General features: G+C 36.6%; 3 protein-coding genes across 3 annotated transcripts; 1 reads left to right on the top strand and 2 right to left on the bottom strand.

Moving 5' to 3' along the window:
- Positions 1–2,773: 2,773 nt before the first annotated feature.
- On the top strand, positions 2,774–11,248 carry LOC112451888 (1-acyl-sn-glycerol-3-phosphate acyltransferase alpha-like). The gene is made up of 4 exons (XM_025011795.1): positions 2,774–3,297; positions 5,974–6,289; positions 6,370–6,535; positions 6,880–11,248. Exons 1-4 carry the CDS (start codon positions 3,113–3,115, stop codon positions 7,029–7,031), a joined length of 819 nt encoding a protein of 272 aa, XP_024867563.1. The 5' UTR covers positions 2,774–3,112; the 3' UTR covers positions 7,032–11,248.
- Positions 11,233–13,203, bottom strand: LOC112451889 (calcyclin-binding protein-like). The gene is made up of 2 exons (XM_025011796.1): positions 12,943–13,203; positions 11,233–12,573 (listed from the first exon to the last, which is right to left on the bottom strand). The coding sequence occupies exons 1-2, from the start codon at positions 12,961–12,963 to the stop codon at positions 11,914–11,916; spliced, it is 681 nt and encodes a 226-aa protein (XP_024867564.1). The 5' UTR covers positions 12,964–13,203; the 3' UTR covers positions 11,233–11,913.
- Positions 13,204–13,668: 465 nt separating this feature from the next.
- Positions 13,669–17,280, bottom strand: LOC112451887 (ATP-binding cassette sub-family F member 1-like; the record flags this gene model as incomplete). Its single annotated transcript, XM_025011794.1, has 5 exons — positions 13,669–14,341; positions 14,940–15,118; positions 15,246–15,891; positions 16,077–16,302; positions 16,955–17,280. Coding segments are annotated over 5 exons (1,872 nt in total), but the record flags the coding sequence as incomplete, so codon positions are not given.
- Positions 17,281–17,283: the final 3 nt, after the last annotated feature.

The following is a 17,283-nucleotide window of genomic DNA, read 5'->3' as shown; positions in this document are numbered from 1 at the left end:
ATATAAAATTATATGGGCTTAGAAACGATTTTTAAGTTATTATTTCTTAGATTACTGCCGTTGCGAAATATCTCTCGTCTTTTGCGCGTCTCTTAAGCTTTATAACAATTATAACTTATAACGAGATAGAGATTGCACTTGAGCCTTGAGTGTTCACTTCACGTCCTCAACACTCGTGTCTGTAACGTTTAATCGGAAAAAAAACGGTCTACCGTCAAGATATATTTCTCGCCTATATGATATCATTGTCATCGTCTTTGATATTACAGTCTCAGATCGAATTGCATTTGCCGAAAGGTCTAAATGAAATAGTACCTATAATGTCTCCCAATTAAAAATAATTATATAAATTATTATTATGAGATAAATATACGTGAGTATAAAAATCGACAAAATATTTTTCTAAATAAATATTTTTCTAATAAATCTAAATAATTATTACTTATATAAGATGCATATATTAGATTTTTTGTTTATATATTTATTATAATGTTTATATTTTGGTAATTTTCACAATATTTACAATGTTCAGTGTCAAGCACCAATTCGAAATTAAGCGAGTTTACAATAACAAATCAAGGATAAAGATATAAAAGAATTGTTAAAGAATAAAGATTTAAGAAATAAGTTGTTTTTTTCCCGAAATTAGTAAAGCTAAACGGAACAAAACAAAAATAAGACTTAAAGTTATAAAAAACCGAATAAAATGGAGAAGTTACAAAATTAGATTATTTTAAACCCTCATTTTGGCTTTGTGGATTTTACTATTACAATTCTAACAAAATAAACGAAATACAATCCTAAACGAAAAGAGTATAATATTTCCAAATCTTTCTTACGTTATCAATGCTCGAATTATTTTCGAAATATTTGATCGAACAGTCATATAGCCAAACATTACGGCCAGATATAACACGTCTGTTTATCACCACATCGCTAGATATACGCTTCTTTTAAATAATTTAAATTTTAAATGTAAAATTAATTACTGGAGATAAAAAAATGTGAGATCTATTTTCGTGTCATTTTTTTTACACCTGCAATGTCAACAAGAAACTTCGTGATCGTTTTATGTAATCTGTAATCACGATTGATCATTGCGGATACGTACGCATATACATACATACGTGCAGATACGTACGCGTCTGAAAAATATTTGAACAAAGAAAAATCGATATTCCCCTTTTCCGTCTTATCTGCATGATGGTTAAGTGCGATCGGAATGTCGCTTTTCCAATTAATATTTGTGGGTGTGAAGTATATAGCTAATGTGCAATTAAGAATTATATAATTACTTAATTAATTAAATATTGATAATTGATTAATATATATATTAAATTATGCATCCACTCTTAAGAAAAGGCATGTTACTTGAGTGAATAACTGCATCAAGATAATCAAAATCTGTATATATAATAACAGGCTCTGTCATTTATGAGTTGTTAAAACACGGCTGACATATAATATGGGGCCTGTTTATCGTCACATCGCCAGATACGCTTCTTTTGAATAATTTAAAACGTAAAATAAATTACTGCAGAAATAAAAAAAATGTGAGATCTGTTTTCGTGTCCTTTTTACACCTGTCAATAAGAAACCTGTCATGATCGTTTTATGTACAAAAAAAATCTGTGATCACGATTGATCATTGCGGATACGTATGCATCTGAAAAATATTTGAACAAAGAAAAATCAATATTCCTCTCTTCCGTCTTATCTGATGATTAAGTGCGATCGGAATGTCGTTTTTCCAATCAATATTTGTGGGTGTAAAGTTTAGCTAAGGTGCTAAATTATGCATCCACCCTTAAGAAAAGACATGTTACTTGAGGGAATAACTGCAGTTATTCACTCAAGTACCATGCCTTTTCTTAAGAGTGGATGCATAATTTAATATATTAATCAATTATCAATATTTAATTAATTAAGTAATTATATCATTCTTGAGTGAATAACTGCAAACGTATATTTCTTTAGCGTTTATATGCAAATAATGTAACTGCCAGTTCCATTTTTGTACAGAAGAAGCGAGGATAAAAGTAATATCTTTGTTTTGCAACAAAACAGGCAACGATTTCAGTGTACATTTATGACATTTGTGTAATATTAACGTTAATAAGTTTAGAGAGAATAAATATAGCGCGCACTTTGTAGCGTCTATATGCAAAATAGATACAGGTAAAAAGAGAATATATATATAAACTTTGACCTCAGCTCTTGCTGATTGCAACAATAATTTGTGCTGCATGCTATTGTGCTGCTGGTGATGTCATTATTTGCATAACATTAACAATTAAGTTTCAAAAGTAATTAAGAGGACGGAGAGTAGTTAAGAACATTAAATTATAATATCATCTCTTTTATAAACATTGATTTTACGGAAACGTCCTTCGCGTTATTCTCCCTAAACTTCCTTAATTACTTTACTCCAATTCTTAGAACTAGAAAAAGATAAAACGCAAGTTAAATCGAGATTAGAGTTAATCCGCATTGATAAAAATGGATATTAGAGAAGCACGATTTAAACGTTCAATTGTGCTTTAAACAGGCATTGTTTATCGCGTTCGACGATACCAATGTACAGAAACAATATTTAATATTCATTAGTGAAATACGTTTGCTCCAATGTGTCATGACCGTGCCGCTCAACAACGAAAAAAATTGGCGACCCCGCTTGCCGCGCGAGGCCGGGGATCGCGGCTAGTAGGGGTAGAATAGAACACGCCGCCGAGGGGGTCTCTCTCTCCCCCTTGGCAAACGGCGCGGCCCGTATATTTAACGTTCGCCGCGCGGACGGCTGGGACGGCAGTGCTCCGCTTGCGCAGCAGCGTGTTACGTCGCGGCAAGAGCTCCCGTCCGAAGGGACACCCGTCGTCGGAAGCCCCCCCCGGGACAAAGCCTCTCTCTCTCTATCTATCTCTCCGGGGCGAGGAAGCGGCGAGCGAGCTCTCCCGTCTGCGGTCGTCGATAATAAAAAAGTCGCGTGAGCGAGGTAATCGTCGCGGCGGGCCGCCGAAAGTAAAGGAAGTGGAGGAATAAAAACACAGGGGGAGGAGAGCGGAAGGAGTTCGCGTGCACATCAGGGAATTCGTCGTCCTCGCGGCCGCCGAAGATGCCTCCGTCGTGCTTCGAGGTGATCCTCGTCGGCTTCATCCTCGTGCTGCCGTTCCTGTACGAGACCAGCCGCACCTTCCGCTACTACTTCAAGTTCCTCATCTACTACGGCATCGTGATGGTGAACGCGGTCCTCCTCATGCCCGTCATCTCGCTGCGGCCCGGCAACGTCAAGAATTTCCTGTTAGTAGTCTACCATCAGTATCCACCCGCCGATCGATCGATATTGTTATGTTGCCGTCATACCGCGCGCGCGGCCCACTCGTCTCTCTTTCTCTCTGTGTCTCTTTCTCTCTCGCGCGCCCCGTTCTCCAAAGCTCCGATTAATTTCTCGCCCCGTAAGTGTTTACGGCAGTCACCACCTTCTCGCGCCTCTTTTTGTTTTTTTTTCCAGAGCTTGACAGGACAGGCGTCGCGGCGGAGACCGCCGGGACGGCCAGGGGAATTTATTGACCGGCGCTCGCTGCTTGTTCAGTGGGTGGCGGTGATGATAATGGTGGTGGTGGTGGTGATGGTGGTGCCGGCGCGGTGTTTGTGGTTGTTGCTGGCGAGTACCGCAGCGATGAGCGGCGACAATTCCTCGAGACGGGGAGCAGGGGGGAAGGATTTAAACTTGTTGTGCTGTCTCGAACGGAGCTGTATGTCGCGTATGGGAGAAAATAAGCCGCTTCCCATAACAATGGCAGCACTCCGCCACAAATAAAATGACAAATGTCCGACGAGCGATGATACTCGTAGTCATCGCCACATAGGGACAGCCGTGGTGAAAAGTCGCCCAAGCGCGTGAGAGTAATTACATTGAGGGATGGCGGGGAGATCACTTCTCGGATCAGCGACACTCCCGACAGTAACGACTCTGCTATATTTAGCTTGTTGACATTGAATATTTTTGCTAGCTGTCAGTACGCTCGGAAATATCCGAACATTTGGGTAATTGTACCACTTTGTACTGTCCAAATATCAACATTGGACCTATTAGAATTTACATATGTGTATACAAATTAGCAAAATAGCATCTGATTGTTAATTAAAGGGAGTAATTATAGTGAAAAGAGAATAGGGACGATTTTCAAAACCACGCAACGTTTCAATATCGTGACATTTAAATTTTTTAAAACACTAGATGTAAGTTTAAATATTTTAAATCAATTAATTGTATTAAAATCCGTATACACGCAAACAGCATTAATATTTATTAATTAGGCGGAGTAATAACTTAGGAGGGGAAAGAGTAAATTTTGAAATCTTTCGATATAATTGCTTTCCATTTACACTCAAGTGATCTGAGTCACTCACAGTTATGTGAGTATTTTTATACTCAGGTAAGATAAGTCATTTTTTGTACTTCGCTGCTTACTTTGGTGGCAAAGCTATCGCGTAACAATACAGATTCGTAGCCCCACTTTTAATGTGTCTATTAGATTCATTAAAACACACGGTCTCGATTGTGGATAAAAACTCAGCTGAATCTCACTTGCCAGCATGCAAAAAGAACGTGCATTCAAATGAGTTACGACGTCACAAGTGAGGATTATCTGAGTTTTAATGTATAAATGGAAAGCAACTATTGACACTTATAAATCTCTTTAAAGCGTCAATTATTGTAAATTTGAATTTTTTTTTTAAGTATGATCCCTTAACAGAATTGTGTCGATAGCTCTATTTCTAGTTAGTTTAATGTCGGTTTTGTTAAAATTATTTCTTTCCAAAATCTTCCGTGTAAGTATATTTCATCAAATTGTTTCGTATCTTCCATGTCTATGTAAAATGAAAAAAAAGGCAGAAAAATGGCATTTATTTTTCAAAACGCGTAAATCACCGAACGAATCCTGATGCATTTTTTATGTGAGTTCCTTGAATTATAGGTACATATACCGATCGACGATCTTGGTAGAGAATAAATATATAGTATTTTTGCATATAAAGTTCTGAAGAGTTTTTCTAGCCTTTTAACACTTAAGGAATTCTAAAGAGCTCAATATACGTACGGTATAAGTGAGGTTCTCAATAAGTATTTTATCGCCTTGACTCATATCTTTGAAATTAAGTGAGTGAGAGAGAGAGAGAGAGAGAGAGAGAGAGAGAGAGAGAGAGAGACATGCCGCAGCATTGGACATCCATAGTATACTTAAAAAGTTAACCACTTAAAGGATTATTTTTTTTTCTCAAAACTTTGATCAGAAATGTGATCTCTCTTGTGTTGACTTATTCATATATTAACTTATTTTAATTGCATATTATGGCTGCGTTCGCTTTGAGCGCTTTCGTGCTGAAAGCGTCAGTCTATCTTTATTGCTCATTACACGTTGAAAAAAGATGGAGTGATGCTTTCAGCACGAAAGCGTCTAAAACAAACGCAGCCTATGAATTATATATTCTTAAGTAGGATTCTTTAGAATGCTGATGTAACTCTTTTGTAAAAATACATTTGTGTTCCAAAAATGCAAAAAAAAATAAAATTATGATAGTTGCACACTTTATGCACGATTATATTATGATTTTCTACGCGATTTTTAATAATATATGAAACCGTGTTTAGACGAGCGAAAAATAAAATAAACATTTATCTTATCTCATAACACACGCGCAAGATAAAATCGAAATATCTGAAGAACAAACTAAGCACTTTTTATCTTCAGACAGTTAATTTGTTATAAAATTGTATATTAATTATACTTTTATCACAATTAATATACAATTAAAAGCTATAGCATCTGTAAATGTGCTTGAACTTGACGAAAATTAGGAAGATTCTCCTGTTTATTTTCTTGTCCGCGTTCAAATTATTAAAAAAATGCCCAATTGTTGCTTCATTAAGTTGTATTTATGCTAAAAGATGTTATCTTTTTCTTCTTGCAGACTGGCATCGTCGTTATGCCATCACATAAGTGCTCTGCTAGGTCTGCGATGGGAGCTGCGAGGAAGGGAGCACTTGGAGAAGAACAGGGCATGTATAATCGTGGCGAACCACCAGAGCTCGCTGGACATATTGGGGATGTTCGATCTCTGGCCGGTGATGGACAAGTGCACCGTCGTTGCCAAGAAGGAAATCTTCTATGCATGGCCGGTCGGCCTGGCCGCGTGGTTGTGCGGCCTGATTTTCATCGACAGAATGAACTCCGAGAAAGCGCGATCCGCCCTCAACACCGCCACGAAGGAGATCACGGAGAAGAAGGTAAAAGAAGGTCGCGCGTGAATCGTGTTTGGCCACCATTCGCTTTCTATTATATGGCTTTTCATCACGACGCTTTGTAGATCAAGCTGTGGATATTCCCCGAGGGCACCAGGCACAACACCGGTGAGATACATCCGTTTAAGAAGGGTGCCTTCCACGTCGCGATCAGGTCGCAGTTACCCATACTACCAGTTGTATTCTCCTCTTATTATTTCTTATCCGCGGAAGAGAAAAGATTTGATTCCGGTAAGTAATTGCGAGGCTATAAAAAATACAGAAGCTCGAAAAATATTAAAAAAATGAAAAAGAAATTCTTAGAAACTTTAAATCTTGAAGAATTAAATTTTAAAGGTATAGGTCGGTAATAACTTTGTTAATTTTAAGAATTTTCAATTTTCAAAGATCACCTTATCTGCATTTTAGTAAATTATAAATCGTATGAAAAAATTAATTATTAAAATTTAGCAATGACTTATAATAGAATAACAGAATTGCCCCTCTATAGAAAGAGACCTGTGAAAATAATTTCTTTAATCACTTGAAAATTGCACGAGATTATCAGAAGTAGTTTAAAATCGACTTAATTAAAGGACACATCCTCGTGACGACATTGCCGCCCATCTCAACCGAGGGACTCAGTACGGACAACGTGGAAGAATTAATAGAAAAAACGCGAACCGCCATGAGTGAGGTGTTTCACGCGACGAGTCGCGAGATTCAACAGTCCCTTTCTGTCCGGTAAGACGTACATCGAATGATCATTATTGGACTATAACGAGAACGAGCTCGTCTTACATAAGCGAGCGAGTAAGTTTACTTCTTTACAAGAGTATTAGCGAATAAGCCTCCACGCGGGAACCAAAGACTAAGCGTCCGATTGTTAACGTTCTCTTATTGTATATTATTGATAATATGATATAATATCTTAATTTATATTTTAATATGTCTCCAAAACTCAGAGAAAGTGGATAGCGATTTTATACGATACACCCGTATCTACATTCTTCTTTTTTCTTAATTTTTTTATTCATTGCATAAATCGCGCGAGAACGTAGACGGTTCTTCACTATTCGTAATTAAATTATCGAGTAATTTTTATTGTTGATGTACAATACATCATTTTCGATACACGAAAGTTTGGACGAATTGATTACTGCGTAGAACGAACGTTTTAGTTCAGAGATATGCGTTTTAAAGCGAAAGGGAAAAAAATGCGTACGATAAAATAAGTATACAATTGGAAGAGTTATATGCGTCGCTGAAAAATTATAAACCTTGTTTCTTAATTAATTAGACGTAATTTGAAGAAACCGCATACATGAAGTATATGGTACATACTCTTTATCGTGAACGCGAAGAGAGCGAAAAAGAAAAGGAAAAACTTTCGATATGTATATCATGATTTTTCATAGAGTTACGGGTTGTAAATATGATTCGTTAATTAGAATGCATTTTTGCATAAATTGTGAAAACATTACTAACGTTTATACTTAACTTTGTACTAAATTCCATTAGATATATTTTGCTATGTATAAGATACGCTTGTACATTCCCACTCGTCTGTTTTATGCTTCCACTCGTTTCCGTATGATTATCTGTAAAGGGATTAAGATACATATGATCATAGGAGAAATGCACTTTAATTTTAAATGTCTAAAAGAGGGAAAAAATTTCGACGTTCTTTCAGAGTGATTTTCTGAATGTATATTTTCTCGTGAAATTTAACTTCGGTTGTTGATTGACTGGTCATTGTAAATCGAGATAATTGTTCATAATCGAGATGATAAGAGAAATAATATTTTAATCGGAAGATAATGTATTAAATTTGAAGCACATTGTGCTGCAGTGTACATATGTTTCACGATTAGTTATAATTGCGATATCGCGATAAAATAGTCGTGATCGGCGCGTCCCAGGTAGCAGAGTGACGTCAAATTACGTATTAATTCCGTCTTAATGACGTCCTCTAACGTCATTAAGACGTTTTTAGACGTCATCTTGCTAACTGGGGTGGTAATCTTTTCGACATTAAATTTTAATCCTTAGACATTCCTCGAATGATCTACTGCACGTTTAAATAGTACTCGTAATATGGACGAAATGCGATATCCTATAATTAAGGTTAATATCTTTTTTTACTTTATTTTCCAAATTGTGTTCAGTTTAGCGTAGTTTACGTGATGCTTTTCTGTTAATAACCTGTCGCGGCAGTTTAATGCAACTAGCATCACAATGATAGCTGACAATTAAAAATCTAGTTGACAAAAAAAAAGTATTACGCAAACTACGCTGATATTTTTCTTCCAAGAGTCATTGCTAGGATTCAGAATATATATGCTACCACAAATATATTCACTGGGCACGTGTCTCAGTTTCCGATATTATAAAGAAAAAAACGAATGAGTTTGTTGCAGAATCACAAACGCTTGCTCACAGCCGCAAATTCTAGCTATCGCGTACTAACGTACATTATAACTAACGTACTAACGATCGTTATAACTAACGATCAACATGATCATTCAATCGTTTGCGCGATTTCCGCATCTGTGGTACCGTTTACGTTCTGCATCAAATATAAATTTTCTTGTAAGCTGCAACGGTCATACGATACTTAGCACAATCTGAACAATGCTATAATCGTTTTTGTTTAGCTGTTAAAGCGAGAGTAGTGCACTTTCGCATTGACTTTCAACAGCTTCCTGTAATTTTTAAATGAGTATATTCAAGTAAACTTCTGCTTAAGTGTCCCAGATAGCAAAACGAGTGTGCAAAAATATGCAAACCTATTGCTGAAAACAATTTATATGTATTGTTGCCACAAACATTGCGTAAACATGAAAAAAAAAAACTTTAATATGACATACAAATTACAAACGTTTTGGTCTTACTTTTAGATCTCTTCAGTGTCATACATAATAATTAAAGTTAAGATCGAGTTGCGTAAAACACATAAGATAGAGTGTCGATGTGTTCTTTAAACCAATGGTCAAGGTGTAAATTTGGTTAACAAGATCGACTAATGGCATATCGCGAAATCGACTGCTACCAAAGTACCAAAGTCAACCTTGCATTAATAGTGCCTGAATTCGATACGAGTCGATGTTTTCTGTCTAATCCTTGCTTTAACACCGGCGTCTCGCTCTTATTTGCCTTATTATTAATTTGATATCTTGATATTATCGATTGTATAGCTTAAGAGCGATTTTCTTGTTTCTATTAAATAAACTGTTGTTTGAAACAAATTCAATATTGACGCTGAGCATTTGCGGGCGCAGCTTTACATGCTATTTGCGCAAACACTCGTCACGAGTTTACGCACATATTTCGTAAATATGACAGGTGTTTTGCTATCTGGGATATATTATACAAATACAGATATTTTAAGATTTCAATTACCTCGATCAGTCGAATGTTCTACAACGCATTTAAAAAGTCACACACACGAGCGATCTATGTACAAAAATCGATCAAATTTCAAAATTTATGTTACGATGACAGTGTTATGTCCATATTATATGTATGTTAATCTATTCGGAAAATTATTAATTTGGTTTATAAATTATTTTTATAAAATTCTTTGAATTTCCGCGCTACGCGATTCACATTAACGTGATCGTACACGATCCTAACCGGCTGGTTATTTTTAAATGCGTAACACGAATTGAGTTGTGTTACTTTAAGAATGTGAACGACTCATTTAACGAAATATGTATCCTTTTAAGAATCGTTTTTAGATTAAGACTTCGTGTACACTCTTCTCGTTGCGGCTGTTATATGTTACTATATTATTATATGAGATATTCGTCATGAGAGATGATTAAGCTGCAGGAATATTTTTATATCATGACCAAAATGAATCGAGATATGTGGCCATTGCGAAATATATATACAATCTTGTTTATCGGATACTTCTTAGTCAAAAAGACGTCTCGGACGTCAATTTCGATAACAACGTATCAATACATGAAAGCATCGCGACATCGACATCTGATAAAGAAACGTAATTTATGAAGAATGCTATTTGGAATTTCGAGATCTCGTGTTAATCGATCATATAGTTGCAATTAAGTAAACGGAACACTTTCGAACGAATCGGTCGCGTTAGAGTGTTATCTTCCTGATTGATTAAAAAAACGCACAATTTTCAATCGTACGCTGTTAACGCTGCGTTTAACATACGATTTCTAGTATAATCGAATAATGTTTCGTGCATAAATAAAAATAGACAATTTGGAGTAAAGTTTTTGCAACTTAGAAACTAAAAAATCTTTTTTTTTCGAATCTTCAAGTAATGTGTCGACGTCTATCCTTCTTCTCGAGAATAGCATAAGTTTCATTATCGATTTATCAGCATGTACCACTTAATTATGTAAATGCGATTAATTGCAGATACGTATGGAACATCTGTGATTCATTGTAAATTACTTAAAAACATCTTAACGATGCTACTACATTTAACCAGAACGTCGTCATCAAAGATTTATCGTCTCAGTGCCAATTTGCAAAAAAAAACACGATAGTTTCATAGGCAACGCATCATTCCATTCTTACCTTAGTAGACGCGGAACTGTAGATTTGAGGTTTTTTTTAACTGCAAATGTCTCGATCGTTTTATGAGAGAACGTTATGTAAAACTAGCGTAGCTTATTACTTATATTCCAAAGAGTTTTGTACTTGGGCTGTGCATTTGTCATGATGTAATATTAATATAAATCAATTGACCATGGTATTCGATTGAACACTTAATGAACGTTAAACGACATCGCAAACAGGATTCAACGAACTGTTGCATCTAGGTCATACAAGTCCTTTATTTATCTGCGAAGCGCGATCCACAGTTGATCGAGCTTATCAAGAATGTTTTGTATATTATATCGATAACAATCACGATGTAAATTAAAGAATGGTTTGCGAAGTTCAAGAGCAGATAATAAAGATATCTGTTTTTAGTTAATTGAAGCACGTTGTTTTATTGATTTCTCCAATGACACACAATAGATGTATAATAATTAATAATCCGTCGAAAATGCAAATGCATGTATTTAGCAATTATTAGCGCAATATGCACATATTTTTTCCCATACAATAGTTCAATATCAGTGCTGTGACAATGGTGTAACTTTTCTTAAACAACAAAATGATATTTATTTACACTCATCCGCAATCATAAGCATGGCACAAAAAATTAAACATTTCACAATTAAATCAAATTAAAATATAATTCTTTAAAAACATTAATAAATATGAAACTTTGACCGATAAGTGGATTTTCACAACTAAATATGCCATCTTCGGTCAGGCTGGTATTATAATTTAAAAATGATATATTCATAAATCGTGTAAATGCTTACAAAATTTAGATATTTAAATTTTTATGTTATTTTCTTTAACTATGCAATTAGATCTTAAAAAATTTTCTTTAAACACTTTAAAATTAAAAACTAATACCTAGTTACACCAATGTCGTTTATTTACTCTCTTTACAACAAAGAAAAGATAAACCGTATGATTTTCTATACTCTCATTACCTGAGCGTTCCTCTAAAATTTATATTACACTTTCCTAATGTATAAAAAAAGTTATACATAAAACATATCGAGATCATAGCTAGATCGGTACCAAAATTACAAGTCCAAAGCCGCGCCGTTTCTCTGTTTCTCCTGGTTCTCGGTCCACGCCTTCGCTATCGTTTTCTTCATTTCATCGTCGCCATCCTGATACATCTTCTTCATGAGATTCATCAGGCTGGCGCTGGGATCGTTATCCTCACCCAGCTCGGGCATGGACGGCGACTTTGCATCCTTGATTCTCTTCTCCACCAACGTGACATGCGACCAATCTCGGGCAATCTTTTTCGCGAGCAACACGACGACCATATCGGTCTTCACTTTAAAGGTACTCTTCTCGGTGTCAATCTCCGCGCACAGATTATTGATCGGCAAGTGATAATTTTTGTTGTCCAGACCGAATACGCGCAGATCCAGAGATCTCTCTGTAAAGTCACAGACAATGGCTTCCTTGGGCAGCTGGTGAACGTTGTTGAGCGTTATGTAGATCTTCATTGTCGTGCTCGTCTGGTCCCACCCATAGTTGTTCAATTTTACCTCGTAGCACTTTTGGGCAGCATTGAGTGAAGGCGCTGTCACCTTGACAGACGTATCTTTCTGTTCCAACTTTGTCATTGCCATCTGCAGTTTCCTTATTTCCAGCATCAATATGTCTTTGTTTCGTTGTCTATTAGCCTTCTCGAGTAAGCTGTTGAGCTCCTCAATATCTAATCTCATCTGTGGGGAAAAAATTACACAGTTTGATAAAATACTTTATCCAGCAAAGAAATGTGATTAATTAATTATATTAATTTGCAAGAACCTTCAAAAAGTCTTTCTTCTCATACTTAAAAATTTCAACTCATATATTAGTAAATTTTTTAAAACATTTTTTTATGCATATATTATGGATATAAATTTAAATTATTCCGAAGAATTTCTCAATTGTGTCGGAAAATGAATAATTGTGCATCATAGCATCATCTTAATACGTCAAAATTAGGTTATAATTATTTCTTCTTCTAAAAATGAGCATAAATAGGATTTTATATGCATAAAGTGTAAAAAAAGTATAACTGAAAATTGACAATAACGATAAATATTCACCTCGTCGGCCTTTGTTGCCATTGTTGATTTTAGAACGTCACTGAATTGTGCGACAAATGTCACAAATTTTTACACGACAGCGGGATGCAACGGATGTAACCGGTGCAGGTGTCCAGTGTCCAGAGTCCAGACTCGAGAGACTTTTCAACGCAGGCAGGATGTAAGAGCCCGTAGAACGAACCTATTCGAATCTTCCAGAGCCTTCCCTAGTTACAAAGAGATATACACATTCGGGCGATTCGGCGACAAGTGCTTGGTTCCGTAGCTGCACTATGCCCTAAGTTTTGCACTCGATATGAGATAGCTATATGTTTAAGCGTTAGAGAGAAAAGGAGAGGAGTACAGAAAGTGCAGTCGAGGAACAGCTCTTTTATCATGACTTTGGGCACGTGCTATATACATATATATTCTAGCAAGAGCATTATTTAATAATATCCCGTTATTTGTAGCTGTATTGTTACTTTTGGTACATACTTTAAAATATATACATAATTAGACGTTAGAGAGAATTCAGTTACAAAGAATAAAAACTGATTATTGGAGGAAATTTTACAAAAAGCAGTTTTGCAAAGAAATTTTGCAAAAGCAGTTTTGCAGAAATTTTACAAAAAGCAGCAACAATCAGGCAGCCTTACATCTTGATGAAATTAAAAAAGAATTTTAATAAATTACATTGACACAAAAGTAATCTTGGATTAATTTTTTTTTAAATTGACTCAAACCCCATGTTGGTAACAATTTATTTTTTACACTCGGTTGCACGGTATTTATAATACAAAATTTGGATCCGGCGCTCTTAGGAGAAACGGGCATCCGTACGAAGGCTTCGATCGCAATCCAATGATCGCTCTTACATACATTATTACAGGCCACCAAGATGTCAATTACGCTAATTGGTCGACGATTATTGTTCAACGGCAGCATTTGCAGCTATGCTGGGATTGTTGATGACCTCTCCCAGGCTCTCGAGCAGTTCTTTTCTGTAGTCGTCGAAATCGCCGTCGATAGCGTTAATCTGTTGGTTCTCGATCACGTAGAGACAACATTCCGTATCTCGAATCAGCCGTTCGTCGTGCGAAACGATGATAACACCACCTTTATACTCGTTTATGGCGTCCGCCAGGGCGTCGATGGACTCTATGTCGAGATTGTTGGTCGGCTCGTCCAGGATCAGCACGTCCGGCGCGTTTAGACAGAGCTCGGCCAACGCAACGCGCGCCTTTTGACCGCCTGACAAGTCCTTCATCTTGATGGTATGCGCGTGAGAGCTGAGGCCAAAAGTGCCCAGTTGCTTACGCGCCTTTTCATATGGAAGATCGAATAGTCGCATTAGATATTCCGCCGGGGTCTCTTCGGCAGTTAAGTGCTCGCCAGAATGCTGGTCAAACCTTCCTATCCTCTGTAAGACATAAATTAATTTAGAATAACAGATTATATGCGATATAGTTATTAAAAGAAGTTAAAAATAAAGACAATTAGACTTTCATTTCATCCGACTAAAATTGGCAAATAATCATCGTGACAATTCGACCATTGGTGTACGTTAAACGTCTTGACGATCAAGGGACCAAAACCAATGGTCGAATTGTCATGATGATTTTATTTGTCAATTGTAGTCGGATGAAATAAAAGTCTAATTGTTTATTATATTGTTGGCGATTTACAAATGTACTTTAGGTTTAAAAATAAAAATTTAAAAAATGAGATGCTAGAGTGGTAGAGCAGTTATCTATTAAACGAAAGATCCATTCTCGACCTTATTGTATTATTCCGCATATGATACATAAGTTTTGGTTGGACAAAATATTCCATAAATATAAATATTTCTATGTATAAATAATACTGCGATTTTACAAATCGAAGATCGTCAAATGAGAAAATATTAATGATTGAAAATATTAAGAAAATATTTTAATTATTTTGTAGATTGAACAATCGTGTTTGAAGAATAAAGAAAGCATGATTTAGTCGTTTAACACATGCTATCTTGTACTTACCAGTCGATGATTCTTTGAGACTTCTCCCTTCTGAGGCGTTATGTCACTCATTAGTAATTTCAGGAAGGTAGATTTACCGACGCCATTGGGGCCCAGTATTGCTATTCGGGAACTCAAGTCTATACCGAAATCCGCGTCAATAAACAACGGTTTCTGTCCTTCGTAACCAAATGTTACATCTACAAGAAATTAAATATACAACTTATATACTTTTGTTACATTACTTCGTATTGATGTTTTCTTCTCAAGTTACTACAAAATGCAATTTGATGAATAATTAAGCAAATAGAAGAGCTAGCTACATACTTTGAAGACCAAGAATCGGAGGTTGCAACGGCGGTGGATCTGGAAAAGTGAATTTCACTATGTATTCCCTTGGCTTTTGTAACAGTTCCGTGGGTCCGGTATCCTCTTCCTGTTTCTGCATCTTCGTCCGATTCTTTTCTTGCTTCCTCGTGAGCGCCTCTTTTTGTCTCTTCTCAGCTTGCTTCTTACTCTGCCCGGACGCTTTGAGATCCTTCAAGCGTTTTTCCTGCTTCTCATACGCCTTTATCATTTCCTTTCTCTTTTGCTCGTACATCTTTTTAAACATGCTATAATTTCCCTTGTAATAGAACAACTTTTGCTGATCCAAATGTATTACGTCCGTGCACACATTGTCCAAGAAACTCTGGTCATGCGATACAACTAGCAGAGTCTTTTTCCAGGCTTGTAAGTAGTTGTCCAGCCAGATTACCGCGTTCAAATCTAAATGATTTGTAGGTTCGTCCAACAGCAACAACGTGGGCTCCAAGAAGAGTGCTCTCGCCAGCGAAACACGCATTCGCCAACCACCAGAGAAGTTCTTCGTCGCGCGATTTTGCATCGCACGATTGAATCCCAAACCGGCGAGGATCCGCCTGGCTCGCGGCTCCGCCGAATCCGCTCCGATGACCTTCAATTCATCGTACACCTGAAAATAACGTACAAATCGTATTAGTCCAATTTTTCAACAGTCACAACTTCTTCGAAAAGAAGATAAAGTTCAAAACATAGAAACGGAAATTGACGAATAATAAAATTACAGATAATCTTTTCCTACAACTTATCAATTATTTTTCAGAGAAAAAATTCGAAGTTCATAAAAACGATGATTACCTCTTGCAATCTGTTCTGCACAGTGGTATCCCCTTGCTCTGTCAACTCCTCCAACTTCTTGCATTCCGCTTGAAGCTCCGTGCACTTTACATCAGCTTTGAGCACTACTTCTACAGCCGGAGTATCATCCGCTATAACTTCTTGTTCACAATATAGAACATCTATCGTAGGCGGAATATTAAAGGCTCTGTTGGCTATATGGCGAAGCAAGGTAGTTTTGCCGTGACTGCGATAAAAAAAGAATATAAAAAATGATATACTGTTCGTAAGAAACGTTGCTTCTTTTACAAAATATGTAATTTCTATAATATATTATATATAATATGCAAATTTATTAATATTATGATAATCCATAAAATATTTGACCTAAGGGTTACATACTATAATTTTTATGCATGTAAATTATAATACACAAATTATAATACAGTTGAATACTTTGATACACAACTCTGGTAAAAATGCATAATTTTCAGCAAATTTGTTAGAGAATAAAATGTCAAGGTACAATTGCAAACTTAAGATCTGCTTAAATTGCAAATATTTGAATAAACAAGAAATTCTCGAGTTTTATAAAGTATATAGAGATGATAAAGATTACACACTACATTTCTGTACATGTAAATAATGCACTGAATTTTTCAGATTCAGGTGAATATTTTTATACATATCTCTGGTAAAAACACATACCTTTCGGCAAATTTGTTAGCGAATCGAACATCAAGGTACGATAACAAAATCAAATTCTGTTTAAATTGCAAATAATTGAATAAGGAGGAATTGTCAAGTTTTGTAAGATGTAATTGCCACTTGTAACACTTGTTTTATAGTAACAACCGAGATCTCTGAAGTCTGTTGGATGCAGCAAAGCAAGAACCTACCCGTTCGGTCCCACGAGGCCGTACCGCCTGCCCTGCGCTATGAGCAAGCTGGCGTTGGTGAAGAGCTCCTTGCCCTTGGCCGCTATGCTGAAGTTCTCCACCTTGATATCAACCGCGTTGTCCAGCTGCTGATTACCGCGCTGCTGCGTCTGACTCTGCGAAATAGTGAAATTGGACTCGAGCTCGCTGTGACCCTGCCCGCCCGCCCTCGTCATCATCTCCACCGTCCGCTCGTACTCCTGCTGCTTCTTCAGCTTCTTCTTCTCCTTATGCGTGAGCTTCTTGCTCGGCGTCTCCTCGCCGAGCTCCACGTCCGCGAGCTTCGTCGC

This window comes from Temnothorax curvispinosus, unplaced genomic scaffold (genome assembly GCF_003070985.1).
Source record: "Temnothorax curvispinosus isolate PA1 unplaced genomic scaffold, ASM307098v1 QBEX01002745.1, whole genome shotgun sequence".
Lineage (NCBI taxonomy): Eukaryota > Metazoa > Arthropoda > Insecta > Hymenoptera > Formicidae > Temnothorax > Temnothorax curvispinosus.
This window is presented reverse-complemented; position numbering and strand designations above follow the sequence as displayed.

Bases quoted from the DNA above. Each gene is read 5' to 3' on its own strand.
- LOC112451889 (XM_025011796.1), bottom strand. From the start codon at position 12,963: ATGGCAACAAAGGCCGACGAG. The intron at 12,574-12,942 runs GTGAATATTTAT...TTTTCCCCACAG, and splicing joins TGGCAACAAAGGCCGACGAG to ATGAGATTAGATATTGAGGA.
- LOC112451888 (XM_025011795.1), top strand. From the start codon at position 3,113: ATGCCTCCGTCGTGCTTCGAGGTGATCCTCGTCGGCTTCATCCTCGTG. The intron at 6,290-6,369 runs GTAAAAGAAGGT...GACGCTTTGTAG, and splicing joins AGGAGATCACGGAGAAGAAG to ATCAAGCTGTGGATATTCCC. The intron at 6,536-6,879 runs GTAAGTAATTGC...ACTTAATTAAAG, and splicing joins AGAGAAAAGATTTGATTCCG to GACACATCCTCGTGACGACA.